This window comes from Ammospiza nelsoni, chromosome 3, assembly GCF_027579445.1.
Source record: "Ammospiza nelsoni isolate bAmmNel1 chromosome 3, bAmmNel1.pri, whole genome shotgun sequence".
Classification (NCBI taxonomy): domain Eukaryota; kingdom Metazoa; phylum Chordata; class Aves; order Passeriformes; family Passerellidae; genus Ammospiza; species Ammospiza nelsoni.
In genome coordinates this window covers 52,707,551-52,730,558 of record NC_080635.1, presented here as the reverse complement: position 1 = coordinate 52,730,558, position 23,008 = coordinate 52,707,551, and the positions used below count along the sequence as shown (strand labels likewise).

At 38.7% G+C, this 23,008-nt stretch overlaps 1 protein-coding gene across 4 annotated transcripts in view; it reads right to left on the bottom strand.

The window, feature by feature from the left end:
• Window positions 1-23,008, bottom strand: part of ADGRG6 (adhesion G protein-coupled receptor G6) — a 110,466-nt gene that overhangs the window by 49,235 nt on the left and 38,223 nt on the right. For 3 of the 4 annotated variants that reach the window (XM_059467641.1, XM_059467639.1, XM_059467642.1), the window contains exons 3-6: window positions 18,039-18,380; window positions 12,765-13,385; window positions 8,002-8,070; window positions 4,864-4,947 (exon numbers count right to left, since the gene is read on the bottom strand). In XM_059467641.1, coding sequence (XP_059323624.1) covers window positions 4,864-4,947; window positions 8,002-8,070; window positions 12,765-13,385; window positions 18,039-18,380 — 1,116 coding nt within the window. The remainder of the gene's footprint in view (window positions 1-4,863; window positions 4,948-8,001; window positions 8,071-12,764; window positions 13,386-18,038; window positions 18,381-23,008) is intronic. The other variant, XM_059467640.1, reaches the window with a different exon arrangement.

Sequence of the window (23,008 nt, the reverse complement as noted above, 5' to 3'; positions counted from 1 at the left end):
GTGAAATCCTCAAAAATATGTCAGTAAAAACCATTCATATACTCCCAGAAAACAAATTGTCATTAAATCATATAAAATAGATAGAAACCATTATATTATCCTCACAGTCTCATGAGAGCTGTCTTAAAGAAGTACACAGATATGAGAAATCACACATTAATGACATTTACTACCACTAAGATGTTACAAATTCCCTTCTACTGTAATTATATTATTATTCCAAAACATCTTCATATGCTAAATGGTCCTACATCTAAAGGATGAAAGACAGCTACTTCTACATTCAGTCTACAAACTGAATATCTAATAGATAAGATGATCAGGGGTTTTTCTACATCTAACTTAGCAGCTTGACATACTGTAGTGGAACTCGGGTCGACACAGGCAGCCCAGCTCAGTGAAGAAGTCGCACAAACAAGGCAAAAGGACTGCAGCAGAGCTAGTAAGTTGTTTCAGTGGTGGGTAAGAGGTGCTGTTTTGGCTTGTCCCAGATGGCAAATTGGCCAAGGAATAAACATGGGCTGAAACTGATGACTCATGGTACGTCACAGAAGAAAGTGATGTTTGGATCTGCACGAGAGAGTGATGGATGGCTGCTGCAGCTCTCGTCAGAGTGCCTGTCAGGATGGTCTCTTTGTGCTGAATAAAAACTGTGCTATAGGAAGACAGCAAGGGTATCACATCATTCATTACTGCAGTTCTTGATGACTCCAGAACAGAAGAGAGATTTGCAAGTTGTCCATAATCAGCATTTTCAAAATCCAAGGCATTCGCAGTAATGAGAGATATTGCTTCTCTGTTCTTGCTAAAGGGTCTGTACACCTCCCCCTCTGAATTCCATTCAGAAAGCTCCAGTATGTTTGTTGATGTCAGAACAGGAAAATCCCTTATGTTTTTATCACTGTCAATGATTTCTTGTTCTACTGCCCAGAGAGAGTATCTTGGACTGTCCGCTTGATTTTCAATGGAGTTTTGTCCTAAAACAGTTAGATGATTTCTTGGTGTTTCTGCTGTTGGCAAGTTTAACTCTTCTACATCCCACTGAGGGAGCAAGCTTGGAGAAATTGTGTCAAGATGATTTTGAAAACTTTGTGGGAGTGGAGGTGTGGAATAGGTGTTAGGAGTTACACTGTCTCTGAACTTGGACTCTGAATGAAGAAACTGCCTTAATTCCAAAGACACTGGAAAAAAGTCAGAACTCATTGAACTGATGCTTTTTAAAAAAATACCTGCATCTTTTTGAACTTTACTTCTTGGTTTACCTATGGTATTTGTCATAGCATCATTCTCCAGAAGACTTTGAGACTGCTGTGTTTTGTGCGTTCTTGTACTGCTTGTCGAACTCATAACTCTCCAAGTAACCTGAGTCCCAGATGTACTGATCAAGAAAGGAGCTTGGCTATCCCTTGAACCAGAAGGCTGAGTTCCTGAATGTGTTGGCAAGACAGAAACAGGCTGATGCCTATTGTTTAGGAAAGTCATGTCAGTTTGATCACTTACTATGTCAGTTTGAATTTGCATGTGCACACTATCTGCAGAGTTTTCAAGCACCTGATCAAAAGGGCTTACCTGTGCCCATACAGAGGATTGAATGGAAGGTGCTTCCAGAGAAGGAAAAAGAAAATAAAAATAAAATTCACTGTTGGAAGTCACAGTTAGGTTTGCAAAGCTCATTGTTGACTGCAATTGTGATATTGACCGGCCATTACTTTCTGAAATTCTCTTTGAAATGCCTGGAATAAATGAACTAAACGTTTGTGTTTCCAATGCTGATACATGACTAGAAAAATTAATTTCTTCAGCTCGGTGATCTAAAAATTTAATGGCAGATGTTTGTTGAAAGATATTGTCAGAGTTAGCATATAAATTAATGGACAGCAGTCTCTCTGTTGGGGAAGGAAGCAGTTTATTAAATGAGAGCCAGAAATTTTCTGATGGCTCCTCAGAAAACAATTGAGATGATTCTTCCAAATGGTGGGAAACAGTCCAGAAACTTGCTCTTAAAGAGGGGGATATATCTACATATTTTGTTGGAAAATCCAAGTAATCTGATTCCCAGGAGTCAGCAACTGGATTCATGTTCTCTGGCTCTAATATGGAAAAAACTGATTCTTCATTTTCATTACTACCATGAAATGCATCCAAATTGTTCTGCAATGCTCCATTTCTGAGGGTCTCACTTGGATTTTGAAAGTATAATGAATGCTGTAAATAATGAGACCAGTAATTACTACTCGCTATAAATATGCTGTCACTTTTCAAATATGTGTCAGTCAACAGCTGTTGATAAACAGGCAGGGTTGTTACAACATGCTTAAATACTGAGCTTGTCCAGCCTGGTTCTACTAGAAATGATGAAAATGTTAATAGTTCTCTACTGTGTCCTTGGACTGAATATGTCAGTTGGCTGTCATGCATAAATTTTGTGTATGATTTTTTCATGTTCTGAAAAAAACTTGTTGGTTTGCCCTGTAGAATCTCCACAGAGGTTAAATTTGTAATGCTTCCTGAGTGATAGTCTTTAATGTGAACAGATTTGCTAAACTGAAATTCACTGTTTGCTGATAGAGTAGAAAACATTTTCCTGTCAGCACTTCCTTCTATCATTTCCAGGTAAAAATTTTCAGGTGCCAAGTTTAGCAAATCTAACCTACTTTTTTGGAATGGTGGTTTCTCATCTGTAGGTGGTACAGACAAGCTAGAAAGAAAATGTCTGTCTTCTTGAGTATCAGAGGTGATATGATGATGAAATACAGGCTCATTCCACCACTTCCCAGGCTCCAAGACATTGCCTGTATGCCTGAAATTGTTTGGGTCGCTGTTGGAGGATGAAATCCACAGAGTTTCTTTTTTGTGTTCATAAGCAGTGCTGCTGCTGCTGCTGCTAACAGGAGAGTGGAACGATGGCTCAGAGTCAGAGAGATGGAGCCTACTTGCCAAAGTCTTTGCTAGCTCTGCACTGGGATTTCTGCTGTGAAGAAGAGGAACTGCTGCATTCACAGGCAGCTCTGTAGCTGCATCGGCTGCACCAGAAGTACCACGCAATGGACTTCTAGAATAATTCAAAATATTTTCGTTTGGCAACTGATTCATAACAGTATAATCTAGGTTGATGTTTTCTGTATGAGCAGACAAGGTTTTGTTGCCGTTCTCCTCAGAAGAAGCTGGTGTGGACAAAGCTGGAAGGAACAAGCTGTTGTGTGGGCTTTTTCTCTCCGGGTTATCATCTGCTGAATTTTTACTGAAATGCTGGGGCCTTTGCTTCACTGGCCAAACAATTGGGGTTGAGATAATTCCTATTGTTTTGATCCCTTCTATCTTAGATTCTTGCTGCCTCTGTGGTCGTGAATGGGAAAATTCAGGTGAATTTCTCTTCATTCTGAAGATAACTGTAGCAGGAAGTCTGAATTCCTGCAGGTCTGTGTGTAGCAAGCCACATAGTTAATGGATTAAAAAAAAATATATGTAACTTAACTCTCTGTTCTTGGTCTAAAAATCAGCTTACCAAGAGTGGAAAATGATGCTTGTTAGCTGAGTGAAAATTTAATTTGCTTCTACCTTAAGTGAACTTGGCTTATTTTCCCAGTCTTCCTACTTTTTCTCTGGATTTTCAAAGCTGGACAAAGGACTTAATTGTCAATTTTTTATTCATACTATTAATAAGATTGGGTTCATTCTGTCATTAAAAAAAAGCAGAATTAACTGCTCATGGTGAACACTTGTGAGTAGCTCCACAAAAAAGAAGTAAACACTACTTGGAAGAAATTTTCAGTATTTTCTTCTTACTTCTACAGCTTATTAAAACCAAACAGACTGGATTCAGATAAATTCTTTCACATTATGCACTGTACTGCCTGATTGCCAGCGTACAATAAATATCTGCCAAGAGAAAAAATACTTCAAGAGTTTTAAGTCCTGCAGTAACAACTGATGGATTGGGGAAAAAAAACCACCCAACCAAAAAAAAAAGCAACCCAAAAACCAAACCACAAACCCCACCCAGATTCAAATTTATTTCTGTGGAGTGCACTGAAAAAATAAATCTTAAAAAAATATACATTTAAGCCTGTGATGAAAATTGGCAAAATCTATCTCTGTGTTTAACAACCAGCTTTAACAAACTAATAAATATTTTAGCAGCACTTCACAAAATGATGCTCAGTCTTTAGGAGACAGTGATATCACAGAATTTGAGAAAGCCTCAAAAGAAATCCTGGCTTTATTCCTGTGCTAATAATAGGTTCATTTACTACCTTATTTTTTCCCTTAATCTTTCTAAATGAAAAGTAAATGATATCTGATACTGTCAACATTTTCCCTAGTAAAGTCCGATCCAGCTCTTCTTTAAGTCAGTGGAAAGATTTCTGTTGACTCAGTGGAAGTGGCTTTGCTCCATAGGAATGGTTCCACTTGGCTCCTGCGCCTGAGGAACAGCGAGGAACTAGTGAGGAGCAGACAATCCGAGCCTACTAGCACCCTGGCTGCACCGGCAGGAGCTGCACAGTGTCTGACAATCTGCAGCCTTGAAAGCCTTCCACAGCACGGTTCTTTTCCGAACCTTTCCAAACATCCCTCTCCCTCCCCTTGTTCTTTGCATCCTTAAATGCAATGGGTGACACAAAGTTAGTCCCTTTCACAGAAGAGCCAGGTAAACACGAAACAAACAAACACTGAGTTTGGTTCTGTTCTCATTTACATCATTCTGACATGGTCCAGAGATTTAATCCTGGGTTATTCCGTGAAAATGAGATCAGAACTGAGACATGACCCTTGACATTATGATGGTAGGAAAAACACACCTAAAAATACAACAAATTTGCTTTAGACACAGTACAAGGAAAAATGTAACACAGGATTTCTTACCATTGTTTGGCTTATCGTTTCTATTAGTATCGGGCATGTTAGTGGTGACAGTGGGTGGTGTAGGAGTAGTAGCATTTACAGTAGCTGGTAATAAAGATGAGAAAGAGGTGAACTTGAATGAAATATGAATGTTAATAAGGTAAGACAAAATGGGAACAATGCATGACAATGTAAAATGAAACCATCTACACACAATGCCATAAATGTTAAAAAAACACATTATTTTTTTCTGTACGAAGTGATGAATAGATAAGAACTGAGGCCCCAGTCCTGCAATCCTCACTTGCACTCACTTCAGTGGGAATTTTGCCAGTGTAAATTTTGCAGGATCAGTCCTGCACTCCTTTCATAAACTCAAAATCCTCTCATGAGAGCCTTGGTTGTGTGAAGACCAGAAAATAGGGAAGTTCTAAGATGCATGCACTTAGAATGCTGCTTGTGAAAAGAATCTTTGCCCCTCCTCTGACTGAATATGACAAACAAATGAGAAACTAAAACATTCATGTAAGGATTCAATTAACTCCACTGAACTCAAAACAATGAAGAGAATTGAGATCAGGCTTGGAACAGGTGAAGTAAAATACCTATTTTGAAAGACTTATGTAGAAACTCAGCTTCACTCTTCCCACTGACACCAACAGGAGTCACTCCACAAAATCCTGGAGAACCAGCTGAACACTTTTCAAAATTAGAAGGAAGAGCCAAACCTGCAAATTTCCCCCACGATGGACTCAGAGGGTATATGTGCTAGAAGAATTCAAAGATCATGCCACTAAGTTTTCAAATAATGGTTTGGAAAATAATTTAGTTTTGTTCAGTAACTCCCAGGGAATGCTAATCCATTCACTGATAGATTTTTTTTCCTGAAAACCCTTATTTAAAATCTGAAGGTTGGTATGGTAAAATCTCCCAGTGTTATATGGCTTTGGAAGATTTTGGAAGAATCAACCTAGGAAGTTTAAGCCGTTATATTTTGGACAAGAAATCACATTTTTTTATGTTTTGCTAAGTTGATTTATCTAGCTTTTTGAGTCCAAAAGTCACAAACTTGTCACAGCTTAGGGAGCAGGTTCATGTTCAGGTTAAAAAAAAAAATAGGGAAAGAGAAGGAAAAGCTGGACATTGGAACAAACAGATTCTAACTGGGAAAATGAGCATATGAAGTTACACCTTGAAATATAAAAAAAGCTCTTCCATGAAACTTCAGAGGAATTGTCTGAGGAATAATTTACAAAGTTTCTTACAGATTGTGTCTTACAGCCAGTGCTGCTAAAGGAGGCATCTAATGAACAAAAATGTTTACTAAGCATAATGGAGAAATCAGTTCTTTCATCAGACATAGCTGACATAACCTGGCATCCACAAACTATTTTAATGTTGTTATTGCACAAGACCAAACAAACAAAGGAATCCAAACTGGCCTCTCAGGTTAGACAAAGTCTGTGGTATTGACAGAAAATAGACAGACATACTTTTATGATTTTCATTATTATGACAATCATTATGATGATGTTGAATGGGATAAATCTGATCTGGCATCTTATTCCAAAGTGACAAACTGAACACAAGGGACACTTTACCAAATACTTTTTAGAGAAGGAAAGAGTATTACCTTCATGAAAATACTCATAATCTTTATTGAAGTCTTTGTTGATGGTCTAGGAAGTTACAAAGGCAAGTTTGAAAGGCAGCATCTTTTATCAGAGGCAATATCTACCAGACAAGTTAATAAAGCTGGGACAAAGGATGAGGTTTTTAGAAAAGCAGGCTTGTTCAGCAGAAAATGTGTCCATTTCTGTAGCCATATTCACTGATGTCATGAAGGATATTTTCTCCCTTCCATACCATACTATTTAATGGAGGAAAACACTCAGAGATCTTCCAAAAGAATGGACAAAGATATTTATACAGCGATACCCTTTACATATAGAAAGACTAATATTGAATAATTGTGGATGCCTCATTTACCCAAACTATTTTAGTTGCAGTATTTGGATTGTACTCTGCTTTGTGAATATGATGCCTGAAAATTCCTGTTTAAAATCTGATCATGGACGTTAATGGCATTTCACTTTCCCCAAGGAGACAAGTACAATATGCTCCAAGAACCTGAACCAAATTACCTCAGGAAAATCTGGGAAAAGTACACTGAAAGCTGACATAGATGTCTTACTGGCTTTCCAAGTAGATCGCATTTCCCCTTTTATTTTTAAGCCAAATCTGATTTATTTTAAAATATTGATTTTGAAAGAGTTCTAAGACTTCTTGTTCTCCTCTTATATATATTTTATTTTCTCCTGTCTCTTTCTTAGACCATATCTGGAAAGAGGTTAGAAAGCTAGATATTTTTGGTGCAGTTGCTGCTGTAATTAAAGTTTAACATAGCATGCCAACACATTGTAAGGCTGGGGTTCATGAAGGCATCATGGAAATGGGCTAATGTTCTATGGAAATTCAGCATCTGAGCAGAACAGAACAATCCTTGCATGCCCATTGATTCATGTGACATGGAAATCTGTAGGATTCACCTATTCCTTGCATTCAACTGAACTGACTTTAAAAACACATAGTGAATTTTCATATGTGGCCATTTTTACATTATTAATCCATCACTAAGTGATGTAGCATGTGCTTCTTTCTTTAAAAGTTGCTGAATTTTGCAGTCTGATGGCAATTATTTTATACCTGCTAATCTCAAAGTATCTAGCCTCAAAAAAAAAGTCTTATTGAAAAAAAGCCCTGAATAAAAGTTAGTTTCTTTATTTACATCTCGTTTTTTTGTTTTTTTGGGTTTTTTTTCACAGATTTACCTACTACTTATAGTGGTTAATATTTTACTGTGAAAATGTGCAAGAGGAAAAGAGGTAGAGAAAGAAATGAAAGCAGTCAGTTAATTTAGCTTTGAAATAATTGAGACTATTTGGAAAATGTATTATCAAGGGAGTGATCACATTTTTTCCACATATTGTACGAACAGGACACCCACATACTAGATGAGACTAAAGAATTCCTTTCCTTGCTATTTTTTATTGCCACGCACCCTCTTATAAACAATAATAAAAAAGAAATGGAATAAAACCCTGAGGCAAATCAAGATTTCCCAAAGATGAAACTGTGAAAAGGATCTGGGTTTCTTACCTTGGCAAAGGCTTCCTAGGTTTGCACAACTGGTTGGTTCAATTGAAGAAGAGGGAATTAGGTATGAGCCTTTAAAAGGAGAAATCAAATAATTCAGAAAGGGTTAGTTACTGAGCCTAAAACACATTATATCACACAGCGACACATTCCTCTTCCTAATTTCTCTCAGTTGCAAAACTGACACTGCCATTTGCCTATAAAACTTACAAGTTTTCAGTATCTGTTGTAGCTCAGGCATCCTTGAAAACCCTGCTGACTCGCAAGTCACTCACGTATCCTCCCGCGGCTTTCTCAGCTTTCACTGAATAACATCACATTAAAGGAATGCAGCTTGTGTGTGCTCTGTGAAATGGGTTTAAGCAAAGGGGTCAGTATGGCCATGGGATTTATGTGATTTTCATAACAACGTGTGCCTTGGAGGAGTGACCACGCTCTGCTGCTGCAGCACAGGCTACCCAGCACACACTTGTGAGTAATCTGCCTGGGACAGACACCAGCCAGATAAAAGGTGATTAAACTTGCTCCTCTGCCCTGGGCAAGGGTGTGATTAATATGCTGGTATGCATGACTTATAAATAGATAATGTTATAAGTCTGTATCTCTACAGAATTATTCATAACAACAAGCATTATTACACTCTGATGATCTGGAGACAAAACCAAGGCACCCAAGAATGGCTACAGAAAAAGAACTGGTGCAACTGCATTAATTACACTTCACATATCTCAGAGGTTCAGCTGCATATACAACTGCCTTTGCACACTGTGTTGAACACAATGAGACCATAGAGCTCTGGCAAAATGTGAACCTACTAGGAGTTTTGCCCTTTTGGCTTTTGCTTTACCACTTCAGAATCATATTGAATCAATGAGGTTCTCTCATGAAACTCACTATCCTTCTGCAAAATTAAATAGCCACCACGCATCAGCTTGTAAAGATAGCTAAGAAAATATTTCCTATGATGCGAGAACAAATGAAGCATGGAGCTTTGACACAGAAATTGTAGCATGACACAGATACCACTACGTGTGTTGCCAATAAATACAGGGTGTAATTAAAACAATAAATATTAAATGATCCTCAACAAATATTAAATTTCACTGAATTTTTTTAGTGGATTAAGAGATAGAGGCAAATTCACTTTCTTGGTACAATTCTTATGAACTCCAGGAAGAATGTTCTAAGTGAGCATACTGCCCCCTTCATGAGGTAGATTTTTCTCCCAGAATAAATTTGTTAATATTAAACAGTCAGTATCAGAACCTATTCTGTTTCACCTCTGTTGTGTAACATGGAAAGATGACCTGGGATTTGGCTGGAAACACTGTGGGTGTTCATATTTGCTTCACTGAGTATTTTAAACAAGACTGTGATTTTATTTGGTGAAACTAAAAAAAAAAATCAAATCCAAATCTACAAAACATTTAAGTCAGAAGACTATTGCATTGATTTTGCATGGCAAGTGTCTGGCAGCAAGGAGGTAGCAGGGGCAGTTCTTTGAGAAGCCTCTCACAGAAGCTTTCCCTATGTCCAGTGGAGCCGATGCCAGCCAGCTCCAAGATGGGTGCGTTGGCCAAGACTGAGTCTGTAAGCTGCAGTGGTAGTGTCTCTGGGATAATGGATTTTAAAAGGGGGGAAAGTTACTGCACATCAGCAATTGCAGCCAAGAGAGGAGTGAGAATGTGTGAGAGCAAAATCCCACAGACACCAGGGCCAGTGAGGAAGGAGGGGCAGGAGGTGCTCCAGGTGCCTGAGCTCAGATTCCCCTGCAGCCCCTGGTGCAGACCATGGGGAAGCAGCTGTGCCCCTGCAGCCCATGGGGTCTGTGGTGGGGCAGAGACCCACCTGCAGCCACCACATGCTAGAGCAGGTGGATGCCTGAAGGAGGCTGTTACTCCATGGAAAATTGGCCCTGGAGATCACTCCTGGCAGGACCTGTGTACCCATGAAGACAGGAACCCATTCTGGAGCAGATTTGCTGACAAGATTTGTGACCCCAAGAACTTGTATTACAGACACATTGTGTGATACATCTCACTTCAAATGTCTAAAACTCAGTCATCCATATCTGCTAGGCTTTATAGCCAGTGGAGAGGAACAGGCACTCTCACAGCAAAAGAACTTTGACTTCACTGAGATATCTTTTCCAGCATGAGATGCACTGACCTGTGGAATAGCCTTTTTGATTCTACTATTCATAAACAGAACTGAGGGCAATTATCTTAGCCTGAAACATTGGCCAGCTGCCTAAGGCGGACACATCCCACACTGAGTTAAATCTGAGAGCGAAATTAAGGATTCCTTTGGCCTTTGGGAATGAAGAATCCATGAAATGCACATGAAAAGACAAACAATTGCAGGCATGGACAGCTATGTGGCCATGTTACCCTTAAATTGAGTAGATCCTATCCTGCTATAGTTGTAGCCAGTGCAGGCTTCAGAATCAGAACCAGAAGTTGATTAAATGCTCCTCAGTTTGCCGGCACTGAACTCTGAACTGGTGGGCAGTAGCCATACTTCTATCATTACCTAGGTTACTTGTTTTCAAATAAGTCTGGATGCCTAGGGCTGCATATGCATACCTTTACATGCAATTTGCACAAAGGCATGGCAATAAAACCAGAATTCTGTCAAGTCTTATGCAAACACCCCACCACAACTGCACAGCTGTGAAAACATTAGTCTAAGGAATAAACTAATAAAAGGTAAAACTATGAAAAGATTATCTGAAACAATTTGCCCGTGTTTTATACCCCATAAATCTACTTGTAAAAGCTTTGTCTGAGAAACTACAAAAATAATACCCCTTGAAAATGTAAGCACTGCTCAGGCAAAGATATGATGAGATCACTGCTAAATGCTTGGTTTGCTTTTCTTTAAGTTACAGGCCACTTCCTGGTGAAGCATTATTGGAGCTGTGTGAAAAACTCTTTTCTGCATAAATCCTTTCACTGCTGTTAAATGAAGCCTAATTAGAGTCAGCTCCCCAATGTCAGTGGTTTATTCATGGCTGATAGCCTGACTCATCAACTCTCCTGTTGAAGGCTGATTTTACAAAGAAGGCTTTTACTTGAGAGGAGGAAGGGAAGACAGTTCTAACAATTTCATCTCTGGGATTAGTAATGATCTCTGAAATGGCACTGCACCCAGAATTTTCTTTTAGGAATACTATGGCTCAGGAAAGCCTGCATCACAGAGGGTGATTTCGTGTCAAGGAAAGAAAAAGACTGGCTAGTGAGTCAGTTTTCTCATAGGCTTATTTAGAGGCAACAACAATATTTATATGTAGATATATTTTAAATTACTTGTATAGATACTGGGCCTAAAGCAGGAACATTAATATACTTTTTCTAAAACTATGTTCTGCTGCAGGAAAACTGCTGATAACTCACATCCCAGGGAATAAGGTTGTAGAATGAAAAAAATTCTATCTACAATATCACAGCTGTGATATTATATTTGTGTCTTAGGATTGTACAGTCTTTAGCAGAAACAAGAACAAGACTCCTACTCTAGACAAAATTAAATGATATCACAGCTTTTACAGAGATAAGTTGTTTGGTAAACAACCTATGGTATGGTAGACATCATGGTGTAACAGAGTAAGAAGAGCATGATTTTCTGGGAAGCTATTCAGTTTATACCAATAAAATAGAAACAGCTCTTTTTTGTCAAAAAAACCCCAAAACCAACATTATCCAGAAAAAATGTTTTTGTTCATCACTCATGGTCAGATCAGCCTTTTCTTTGTTCTGGTAGAAAAGCAAAGGTCCCTAGTTGCTTGGGGTTTCATACAGGTGTTGCTTAATTTTTTTTAGCAGTGGCATGTTGAGATCTTTCTGAGTAGTTCTAGCTGTGATTGAGCATCACACGCTTTTTATGAGTACAATAAAGCAAGCAAAGCAGCTTTTTTAGCCACCTTAATCCCTCAGGAGCTACTAGATACAGAAGCTAGAATCCCTTAGTGACGGCAGCTTCTCTTCTAAACTAAGGATTCTCAGAATGCTGACAGATGCTCAGTCGAATATACAAAAAACACTCCAGGACATTTATGTGAATCAAGTGTCTGAGACATAAAATGAGAATAGGTTGGTAAATGTATTGAAATTTATCTTCTGGAGTAATCTCCAGGAAAAAACACCTTCAGTAAGTACCAGTTAAAAAGGACTGATAATATGTCGTCATGAAGAAAAAAATCTTATGATTTTTATCTCTAACTCTTCCTTCCTGTCCATCTCTTCTAATTTAATATTTTATTCTATTTTCCTGTCACCTATGCACTGCTTTTGTCAATGCTTTCGCTGGCTCTGCATATACAGCACGAGGCTAGCATGGGCTCCTCTGACTAATCAAAGGGCCAAAGGGCAGGTACAAAATCATTTAGTAATTAATTAGCTAACATACATTTTTTTCTCCAGAGACCACAGTAATCTTATTTGAGGCTAGTAGGCACTCACCGTTATTCCTCTTTTGTGTGAGCCAATACGGAGTGTTTAGGAAATCTTTGATCTGCAGATCATTTCAAGCAGCAGCTCAATAAACTTAGGGGATTTGTCCTTTGCCTTTAAGGAATCAACTCCATACTCTTTCAAAGCCTCTGTTTGTGGTAAGAGTTGTGCTAAACTCTAATAAAGGTAAGACCTTGCTATTTTTCTTTCATGGGAATGCTCTCATTTTTTTCCATCTTGGTATGTGGTATATTCAGCACAATACAGAAGAGTAGGGGGGGAATAAGCAAAAAAGTTTTGGCAAGGCATACTCACCACAACTCAAATTGTTTTCTGCTTTCAGCGCTGAAGTTGGAATACTCCAGAATTCATTTTCCCAGTCTACAATGTTCCCTTTCACATCGCAGCTGAGGTTGGCCAGTGTTTGCGCATTCATGGTGAAATTCCAGAGGCGGAAGTTGTAAATGTCCCCATTTAGAGAGCTCACTTCATTGCTGTTAGAGCCCAGCACCAGCCTCCCATTTCCAGGGATAACTTTGTCATAGATCTCTGGACAGTCCACCACATGATAGGTGTTTTTGGCATATATACCTACAGTGCCCGAGAAGCTGTCCCATACAACACACAGCTGTTGAAAGGTTCCTGTGAAAAACTCTGCATTTCGGGGCAGTGCATTCTTAAGGATGCACTGTGTGCCTGAGATGGACAGAAAATGGCCTTTTGTGGTCTTCCCAAAGCTGAAGAGCTCTCTCAACAATGCATCAGTGTAGGAGAAAACCCTCCAGTCGTCATTGTCATCGCTGTTGCCCTTGGTTGCCTCAAAGCACAGTGTAAACTGTCTAAGCTCTGGCACTGAGACGGTCTCTGCCACAGACACAGCATCGATGTCAGGAACCTGGGGAATGATGACTTTCTGATTCCTCAGAGACACAGCAACTAGAACCAAGAGCAGACACGTAAACTATCAAAGAAAAAATTCATCATATAGGAATAAAGGCACACTGGCAGCAGGGGTTAAAGTAACATTCATTAAATCACACATTCATCAGGTCGTTTTTATCACTGTAATACACCAGAAGCACTCACCAAGGGGAATCTGACTTGGGAGTGAACTCAGCTGAAAATATGCAGTGGTCCCTTCAATGTCACAGAGAAGGCTGTGTGACACCCAGCTAACAACCCCCTAAGTTGTGTTAAGAGCAATGTTAGGACATATTACCTACAGACCTCCAACTGTGCTTCAGCTCACTTAATAAAAATTACTTCTCATTCATCTAGTAAGGATGCATTAAGCAATGGAATAAACCAGTTATTAAGCAATGGAATAAACCAGTTATTTGAAAAACACAGTATGACGTGCTTTTAAGATATATTATTTAAATTACTTGTCTGCATTACTGCATTACACCAGTGAAGTTCGAGCCTTTCTTCTTGTAAATATCGCAATAGAAGAAAGGCCCCATTACATTCCTTGGCAAACTGAAGCCATTTGTTGCTGAATTCAGCTAATGGGTATTTCTGCATAGTATTAGGCATCTTCTCATTTTGTCTCCAGCAGCTTTCTGGTCGAATACTGCAATTGTGTGCTCATGAGTATTTCTATGCAAGCTGTTCCCTATTTACTAACAGCTGGGTCAGCAGTTTTGGACTTTGCACAAGTATCTAGAAATTTCTAGTCCTACAGCAATTTATATATTGCTGTTAGAATATTTAGGCAGAATTGCTTTAATTGTTGTTAAGTATGCTCATTTGCATGGGCAAAATAACAACCACTAAATGAGAAAGTATCGCATGACACATACTTTTTCTCCATAAGTACATGAATGAAAATTCTGTTCACTGTATTTCAGAGAGCACTGTTTTTCAAAAGAGAGCGTCAATGTGCTCAGTTTTATTGCCACATTTATGGCAGCACAATTCTTACAGCAAATTTCTCCACAGAAAAGTTTCTGGCTACCAGACGTGCAAAGGTGTCTGGTACAGATTGCAACAGCCCTCGGTTTTATTCTGGCTCCTCAGTTCTGCCTCAGACCCATATCTCCTGCAAATGTCTGCTACCTCTTACACATTTTCACAGTGCATATGCTGGAAATGAAACTCTTTCTTGCAGAAGGTGAAAAATAACTGCCACAGTAGTTAATTCCCAGTCTCCTCTGGGATTTATCAGTGATGTCACGACACATACACTAATTACTACACCTATTCTCTTCTCAGATTGAAACAAAACGCTTTCAAACATGAGAGTGAGACCTGAGGGAAGGATGACTGTCACTTCAAACCCAGGAAAAGACACAGATACATGGTATATAAAGATTCTGTGTTGTCTGAAGTACTGCAAATTCCCTTTGCCAGCTGCTTGCAAAGACTCTGAGCTCCAAACTACCATATTTGGATATACACAAGAACATAATTTGACCAATATATTACATAGTAAAATAACATAAAGCATTGCACATTATCTGCCAACCCAGCAACTACATAATAGGAGGGAAGAGAGAAAAATACTGGGCTTTTATAGTTACTGGATTTACTTCATAGATTTATTTTTCTTCCCAAGGGAAAAAACATGCTGTAACAATTTTATAGATAGAAAATGCGTTCAACTCTCCATTGAAAACAGGGGCATTTTTTTAGCTGGTTAATTATACCGTAAAAGCTCCTTTACGTAACATGGAAAGTGTTCCAGAAGAAGCGTAAGGATTCAAGACTCGAAAAAGAAGAAAGCTTATTCACATGGGCACTATCCAGACCAGGTGGTCAGAAAAGTTATGGACCACCTGGTCACATTTAAACAGTGCAGAAAGAGAAATAAATGGACGGACTTTGCTCCTGTACTGAAGATGTCTACTCCATTTTGCTGAATTCATTGTACAGATTTAACCACTGGCAGCTTCCCCATATACTGAAAAGACAAAACTGACAAGTATTTTGTCCACATGTAGAAAACCGAATCCTGCCATCAATATTAAGAGCAGATCACTTTCCTAGTTGCTGTGGCAGAGTCAGTCATCACACCAATGAATTTAAATGTTAGTATCAGAGAAACTAGTTATTCTCTGAGGAAGAATATACATATATTCTTGGAATACTCATCCAGGTGTTTCAGAATGCTTTCAGAATGATGCTAAATTTTTTCTCTCAGGAAGATCCTGAGATGAGCTCAGCTGTGTAGAGGATGATGTGAATAATGCCAGGGTTGTGGGTTTGATCCCTGTATGGGCCATTCACACCACAGCTGGACTTGACGATTCTTCTGGGTGCCTTCCAACTCAGAGTGTTCTGTGATAACTGGATTACAATGGGTATGGGGGTTTTTGACAAATTCCCTTATGAGGAACATACAAACATCTACCTTACTTGCATCTCACTGTCTCACATCTTATACACCCCTTCACGCATAAGCAAGCCAGGAGTCATTGGCTCCATCTTGCAGGGAACACATGGTCTCCTGCTAGCTGATGGGCTTTTCAGTACAATTTGGTGCTTAAAAGGAGCCTTCTGCTGTTTCTAGCTCCCCAGCTTTCATCTTCCCTGTCTCTGAGGCTGGAAGAAATGTGTCAAACTTTAATGAGGTCTGCAAGCGTCCACATACAAACTATGTTTGGGGGTGTTTTGATACTACCTCAGCAAATTGTACTTTTAATTTGGGCCACTGCAGTCCTGTTTAACTGTATGCTAAATTGCCTTGAGCACCTTTTGGTGACTAACTTCTACTTACTGGTAGAGTTATTACTTACAGTTAAGTGTTACTAGGAAATGATTTACCATGACAGCTCTTCAGCTGGTGTAAATTGAGATAATTCCCCTAAGAATGACATAGCTAGATTGGTTTACTGCAGCTGAGGATATGGCCTGTCCATCTGCTATTGGTGTGTTGCAGGAGGTGGCAGGCAGGAAACAAACATTTGTGTGGGTGACCAATTTGGTATGTACAACAGGACTCTGGAAAACTCAGTTTGAAACTTAAATAAAACTGAGCAGTCACACAAAACTTGTTCTATTCCCCAACTATTCCCTCCCACAACTCACTCTCTTATGCCTGTCTTTCCCCACATGTATTTTGTCTTGTATACATGCTGCATATTAGGATGTTTGTATCACTAATGTATTTTAAAACTTCATTTCTAGATAGCAAATCGTGTGTCTTAGAATGGCCTTTTACTTTCAAATTTTGCATTACTTTCTGAACTTCAAAGTGGAACAAACTAATTTTATTATTATATATAAAATATCATTTCTTAGAAATGGAAAAAAAATATAACAGCATTCCCCTAGTTCTGGTAAACACAGCTGAGGTCACCATTGCATCTTTTAATTCCAATTGTAACTCATCTCTTACAGTGATACTTAAACATTAAAGCATTAAATATTTTGCATAATCTGACTGCATGTTTTTTTTTATGATCCACTTGATTTTACAACTTCTTACAATACAGCAAGAGTTTTGTTTAATTTTGTTAATTTGTTAAATAGAAAGCCTTTTCCAATAGAAGCCTTTCAGAAAATTTGCTTTGACTTTCATAAGAAAACAGGTGCTCCTACAGTTATTACTACATTATTTTGTCAGCATGAAAGGACCTAAAGATAAGTAGACCCATTTTGTCAGCATGAAAGGACCTAGTAGAGGGAAGTATTTTTAGCTTCCCTGTGATGTTACCTTTTTTCTTTTCAGGACTGCACACAGATTTTGATGACATAATCATGTCTACTTTTGTCTTATGATTCCTGGGATTTACTATCTTAATTATATGAAATGTGTAATAAATATTTTTAAATAATCATGAGGAAGATGTGCTTGTGACTGAAGAGAGAACAAGCAGAACAAACTAATTCACCATAACCTTGAAGTGGAATGAACAGTGAGCCACACATGGGGCCTGGCAGTGACTGTCCTAATGCCCTTCATTACCTCACTGCCCTTTACTGTCTAGTTAATTCTAATTAATGCTCCAACCATAAATTATTTGTACACTTGTCTTCTAGGGAAGAAAGCATGAGTGTCTTTTTAAAACCTTTAAAACCCTTGTTACATATTTAGGGAAGGGAAAGCAAGGTCAAGGAACTGGGATGACAGGTAGCCATTTTGCAATGTCAGCTCATCCCTGGGAGTTTGTTCCAGAGGCTGGATGAACCCTGAGAAGTTCTGCTTTCTGCACAAACTTCTCCCCACTGCTGGGAGTTACACTGGGCCACAGGACCAGGCTGATCTTTCTGGCTTAACAAAGTCGCCTCTCATGCCCTCCTTTTAGGTTCCTCTGTCCCTCTGCAGGTGTGCTGACCTGAAAGACACCTGTCCTGCTTCCAAATCCTCCAGCATAATTTGGCAGGGAGAGAACTGTCAGGCCTAAAATCTTTGCATGTGAAAGGTTTTACTAACACACTTCTTGTCGAGTCCTGGAATAAAATATCTTTGATCCACAGAAAAATAAATTAACTAATAAAAGATACAAGATAACCCTGTAAAGTGCAGCCTCACCCATTCATTCTCTTCTTATGGAGGACTTGATTTCTTTGAGAAGTCATTCTAATCCTTACAGGACATTTCCTTATAACATCTATAATGGGATGAAATGCTTTGGACTTACTTACTTCGTACATAGCTGGCATTAAAACCTTTCTTTTGGATACTGAAGTCGCTTTTAAATGACACAATCATTTCATTTCCGGTAGAATTATAGGATAATCCTTTGGCAGTGATGCCACAAAGGTTCATTGGGCTTTCTCCATTGTCTAATGTCAGTGAATCATAAATGCAGCCTGGAGCTTCTTCAATGTCGAAATCAATAAATGTTAGCTGGATGATAAATCCATGAGGCGCTCGGATGATCCACCTGCACGCTTGGCTGTTGGGATAGTCACTGGGGAAGCATGGCGAAGTGAAAACCCCAGAGGGATCAGTCAGCACAGTCCTACAGTCATAGCATCCATGAGCTGACAAGGAAAACAGAGAAAAGCTGGAGGTCAGGCAGAGATGTAACTTAAAAGTAAAGTAACCATCAACACAAGAACTAAATGTATGTCTGTACATAAAAATAGAGGTGGGAGGAAGAAGGGCAGAAAAAGGCCTTGTTTCTAGTGGGGAAAATGTTGGAGGAATAGCATAGGAAAAGCATATTTTATGTAAGAAATCCTATAGCAAAGAAATATAAATTATATTGCTAAACAATAATTTGTACACGTGACATATATATATATATACATTTACCATGCATATTGGCCTGATGAAGGCAAAGTAAAATCAATGTTTTTCAATCCAGAAAGGCAAATAGTAAAACTGCAACTTCTAAAAAGATGACTGGTATCATTCACATTTTTTGGCTGCTGGTCTGAGTGTAGGTCATCCCAACAGCTCTATGACATGCTGTTGTTTCCAGAGAAGTGTCCCTGGAAAGGAGCAGCACAAGAGTTGGGCTGAAGAGCAGCAGAAGCAGCAGTCCCTGAAGGTTAGTCATCTGCATTTCCAGCTGATGCATTCCACATCACCCAGAAGGGTAGCAGTGAGCTACTGGCTTTTGAATCAACAGTAAATTACTGTGTCCTTCCCATGCTGACTCAGCTCCATTGACATACTTGTGGCAGTCAGGCTTTAAGAAATTCTTACCCTATTTGTCATACTCTTTTGCTCACCTGCTGTGTTTACTCATGAGAATTTCAAGCCCAGTTAGTGCCCAGGGTTGCATTTCTTGTTTGGTTAACATTTGCTCGTTTATCATATATTTACTTAGTGTATTATACGATATTATTACCGTGAACTGCCTGCTGCTGAAATCTGTAACAGTTTGCCAAAGCAGCACTGAGAAAAATAGGTGGGAGCTGAATATCACCAAGAGATAACCAAGGAAACTAACTGGCCTATTTATGCTGAATTATTTTGCAAACATTTCATCAAGCCACAACCCCGTGTTAAATCCTACAAGGATGAAAAAACATGAATTATTAGTTGCTCAAACTAAAAACAACCTAAAAAGTTGTTGAGTGTAAATTACATACAGAATAGTTATAAAATAGGAATAAATGCAATTAATTCCCCCAAAGAGCCCTTGATGTTTCTTTCCAGAGAGGGTCCTTGTATTTTTCAGTCACATTTGGCCTGAACAAATGGACCCTGACTCTGTGAAGTTGCATGCCAAAAATGCAGTTTACATCTGCAGTTAGAATTTAGAGGTATATTTTAAAAAGTTTTTATAATTTTTATTTGCAAAGCATGAATTCATATGGCCCCAATGAGGTAAAGAGACTGTCTGGGCTCTCAGAGCCAAATGCAGGCTCGTTACACTAGGAAAGCTCAGTGGGACACTTCTTTGTTCAAGTGAGAAAAAAATGTTTTCTGAAAGATTTACAGGTAGCAGTGGGAAGCAGAGGTGGTCCTGGAATTCAAAAACTTGATCTGCGAAGTACAAACAAAAGCCTACCCATTTTTAATTTCCCTGCAAATCTTTACAGTCAGAGGACTATGCTCACCTGCCCTGCAATCCTGGTATTCCATTTATTAACCAGAGAGGGAATATTTACTTATTAGTGATTATAAATCCTGCAGTTGTAGAAACAGATGACAGCTTCATCCCGTGGATTTTGCACAGATAGGTATCAGCTTTCAGAGAAGCACCTTAGACTGACACGAAGAGGGGCAGGAAAGCATGCTGTGTGCCACAAGCCACTGCAGGCAGTCTCCCAGTCCAGGGCAGTGAGCCCCTACAGGGCAGAATCCCTGTAAGAGGGCTCTGGCCAGAGCAGTCTCCAGCTGGAAGGCTCCGTGATCCAGGATCCTGACTGCCAGGATGAGGGCTTACAGGGGCTGGGGATTTGGCAGCACACCTCACTCACTCTCCTTCTCATTCCTGCCAGAGAAACAAATGACACAGAGCTCTCTGGGCAGATGAGAAGTTTCCTTGGGCACTCAGATGGACTTGAAATGAGGGACTAAGGTGTTAAGTGATGTAAATACATACAGGAACATGGGTGTTAATGTACACTGGTTAAAGTACACTTGTGTTAATGTACACTGTTAATGTACACTGGTTAATGTACACTTGTGTTAATGCATACTGGTTGATCCCAGGACACCTAAAGTAATCTTGAGGGCATTATAAGATATTGCCAAACCAGATAAAATATGCAACTTGTCAGTAAAAGTGTATGTCCTTAATTGGTAGAATATTACACTCAGCCTGAGACTGGAAAAGTCAAATTTGTCCATCAGAGAGAACTCTGATGTTCTTTGTGTTTATTAATTCTATTGATCATCTGCAACCAAAACCAGGACTCAGCTTTTCTATTTATCTCTGTCTTTTGAATATTTATCATTGTTACTAGGCTGCGTGAAAAGAAAAAGCCAGTACATATAACAAAAAATACTCTTATCCCCGATGTCACAGTAAATATTAATAATTTAATCTTTGCAGAAATGTATTCTAACTTTATTACATCCATATTGTTTTTTTTATTTTACAGAAAAAAACCAGGTATTTTCCTACCCTAAATTTAGGTAGGAAAACAATTGCTCGAAACTTTGCATGCACAGAAGAAACAGATTTGGTAAGTAAAATGGTTGGGTTTTTGTTTTAAGTGGGTTGGCTCCATTTTGGTATAGTAGCTATTCTGTCCATGACTGCAATTTGAAGGAGAAATATCCTGTTTTCATGCAAATGTCCACAGTAGTAAGTAAAAAGAAAAGAAAACAAACAACAAAACTATATATAAACAGAATGGCTTAAAATGGAACGTTTTGCACAGCTTCTCATGAGACACTTATTTTTCTATAAACATCACCTATTTTACTCATTAAAGAGAAAAATTGCTGTGGCAACGTTAGGCTGTCAGCCAAAGCTGACAGATATTTTGCAATCCCATTGGCCCAGAGCTGTGGAGAATGAATACTTGTTGCAATACACACCACAAACATTTCTAGAAGCAATCCAAGATATTTTATTGATTTTAATGGGAACAAATTTAGCTATGATATTCCTGGTTAGGAACCCCACATATCCATAATCTGCCTGTCAAGTAATTTTCACCACCATAGACCAAAGGAAACTCACTGTCTAAATATAGTTTATACAATAAAAGCCTTTCTCTTTCTCCCCCTCCATTCTTTCCCAAATCAAAATGAACACCCCTTTCAAATAGTGAAATCAAGCACTTAATTTCAACATTTCCTAAAATGAAAGCTTCACTGGGCAATTCATTTGTTTCCATCATAAGAATACACTGGAGTATGGCATCAATGTTTTTTCTGCATCATACTCATACCTCCCATAGTAAAGAATATTGAACTATTTAGTGTGATACTTCAACACAAAACTGAAAAGGGAAATTAACAAATTCCTCTGGAGCTAGTTAGAACTTACACCAAAGTTATCTAAGTGTTTCAAAAATGCTAACTGACTTCAGAAGTGGAATAGACTGTAGGGGAAATGGCTTTTTCCTATCATGGCATAGAGATAATGGGCAAAAATGGAAAAACTTTCCACAGATTTTTGGTTCCTCACAAATGAAATAAAACTACTGATTTTCCTTAACTACTTTGTATTTGTACAGGGTTTTATATGTGCAAAGCACACTAACAATGACTTTAAACTGTAGCTGGGAGAGCACTTTGACAATCTGGCCAACTGTAGGAAATCAAAAAATGAGTATTTAGTGCCCAATGGAAAATTTGGGTGAAAGCAATTTGACCACTTTTAATAAGAACTTATCAGTAAAAGCAGGAATAAAATCCCATTTTCACAATTGCCAATTTTCCTAACCATGAAACCATTCCCTCTCTTCTAGTATTTTCCTGACTATTTTACATATATATCTTTTAACCTGTGTGAGAAATACCCTATCCTAGTCTTTCCTACACCATGCTCAATCATCTGACAACTGCCATAAAACTCAGGGGCTAAGGAAATCATATCAGACTCATTAATGATTGCACCACACAAACAGTCATGTGTACATGCAAACCTCATATCCTATTAAACAAAATTAATTGCCCAGCTTGTTCTGTCCACTGCTTTTGCCTCTTTAGAGTCCCAGCACTGAATTCCACCATATGAACTCATCAAGACAACTGCAAGTACTGATATACACAATTTCAAAAGCGACTTTCATGAGTCATTTTTGGGAAGCTAAAGCCACAGCCAGACACAGAGCTACAATGCCTAACTGTGGATTTGGGAAGGAAACAGTCTTGATGTAGTCTTATCCCATACGTACGTACTTCTCTTTTAAATTTTTTTTCTTGAATGACTAACACATTCCAGCATTTGCCTCCAAAATATGTGCTAATATTCATTCATATTTTTCTCTAATTTCTCCCACTTCTCTCCATTGTCATAGTTTACCCCTAAAACCTGTATTTTGTCCTATTATACTTAGCATTTCTTTCTCAGGCATGAGTTTTGACCTCTACCTCTCCATCTGCTTTTATTTCTCCACTTATCCAGCCTTGGTAAAGTGCTGGACAACAAATTTTGTTCAGCCAAGAATTTTTACAAGAGTGCAAAAGCAATCCAGTTTGGAACACTGTCTATTTCAGCCTTAAAGACCCAAATTTTGTGAAGGTTAGATCAAAT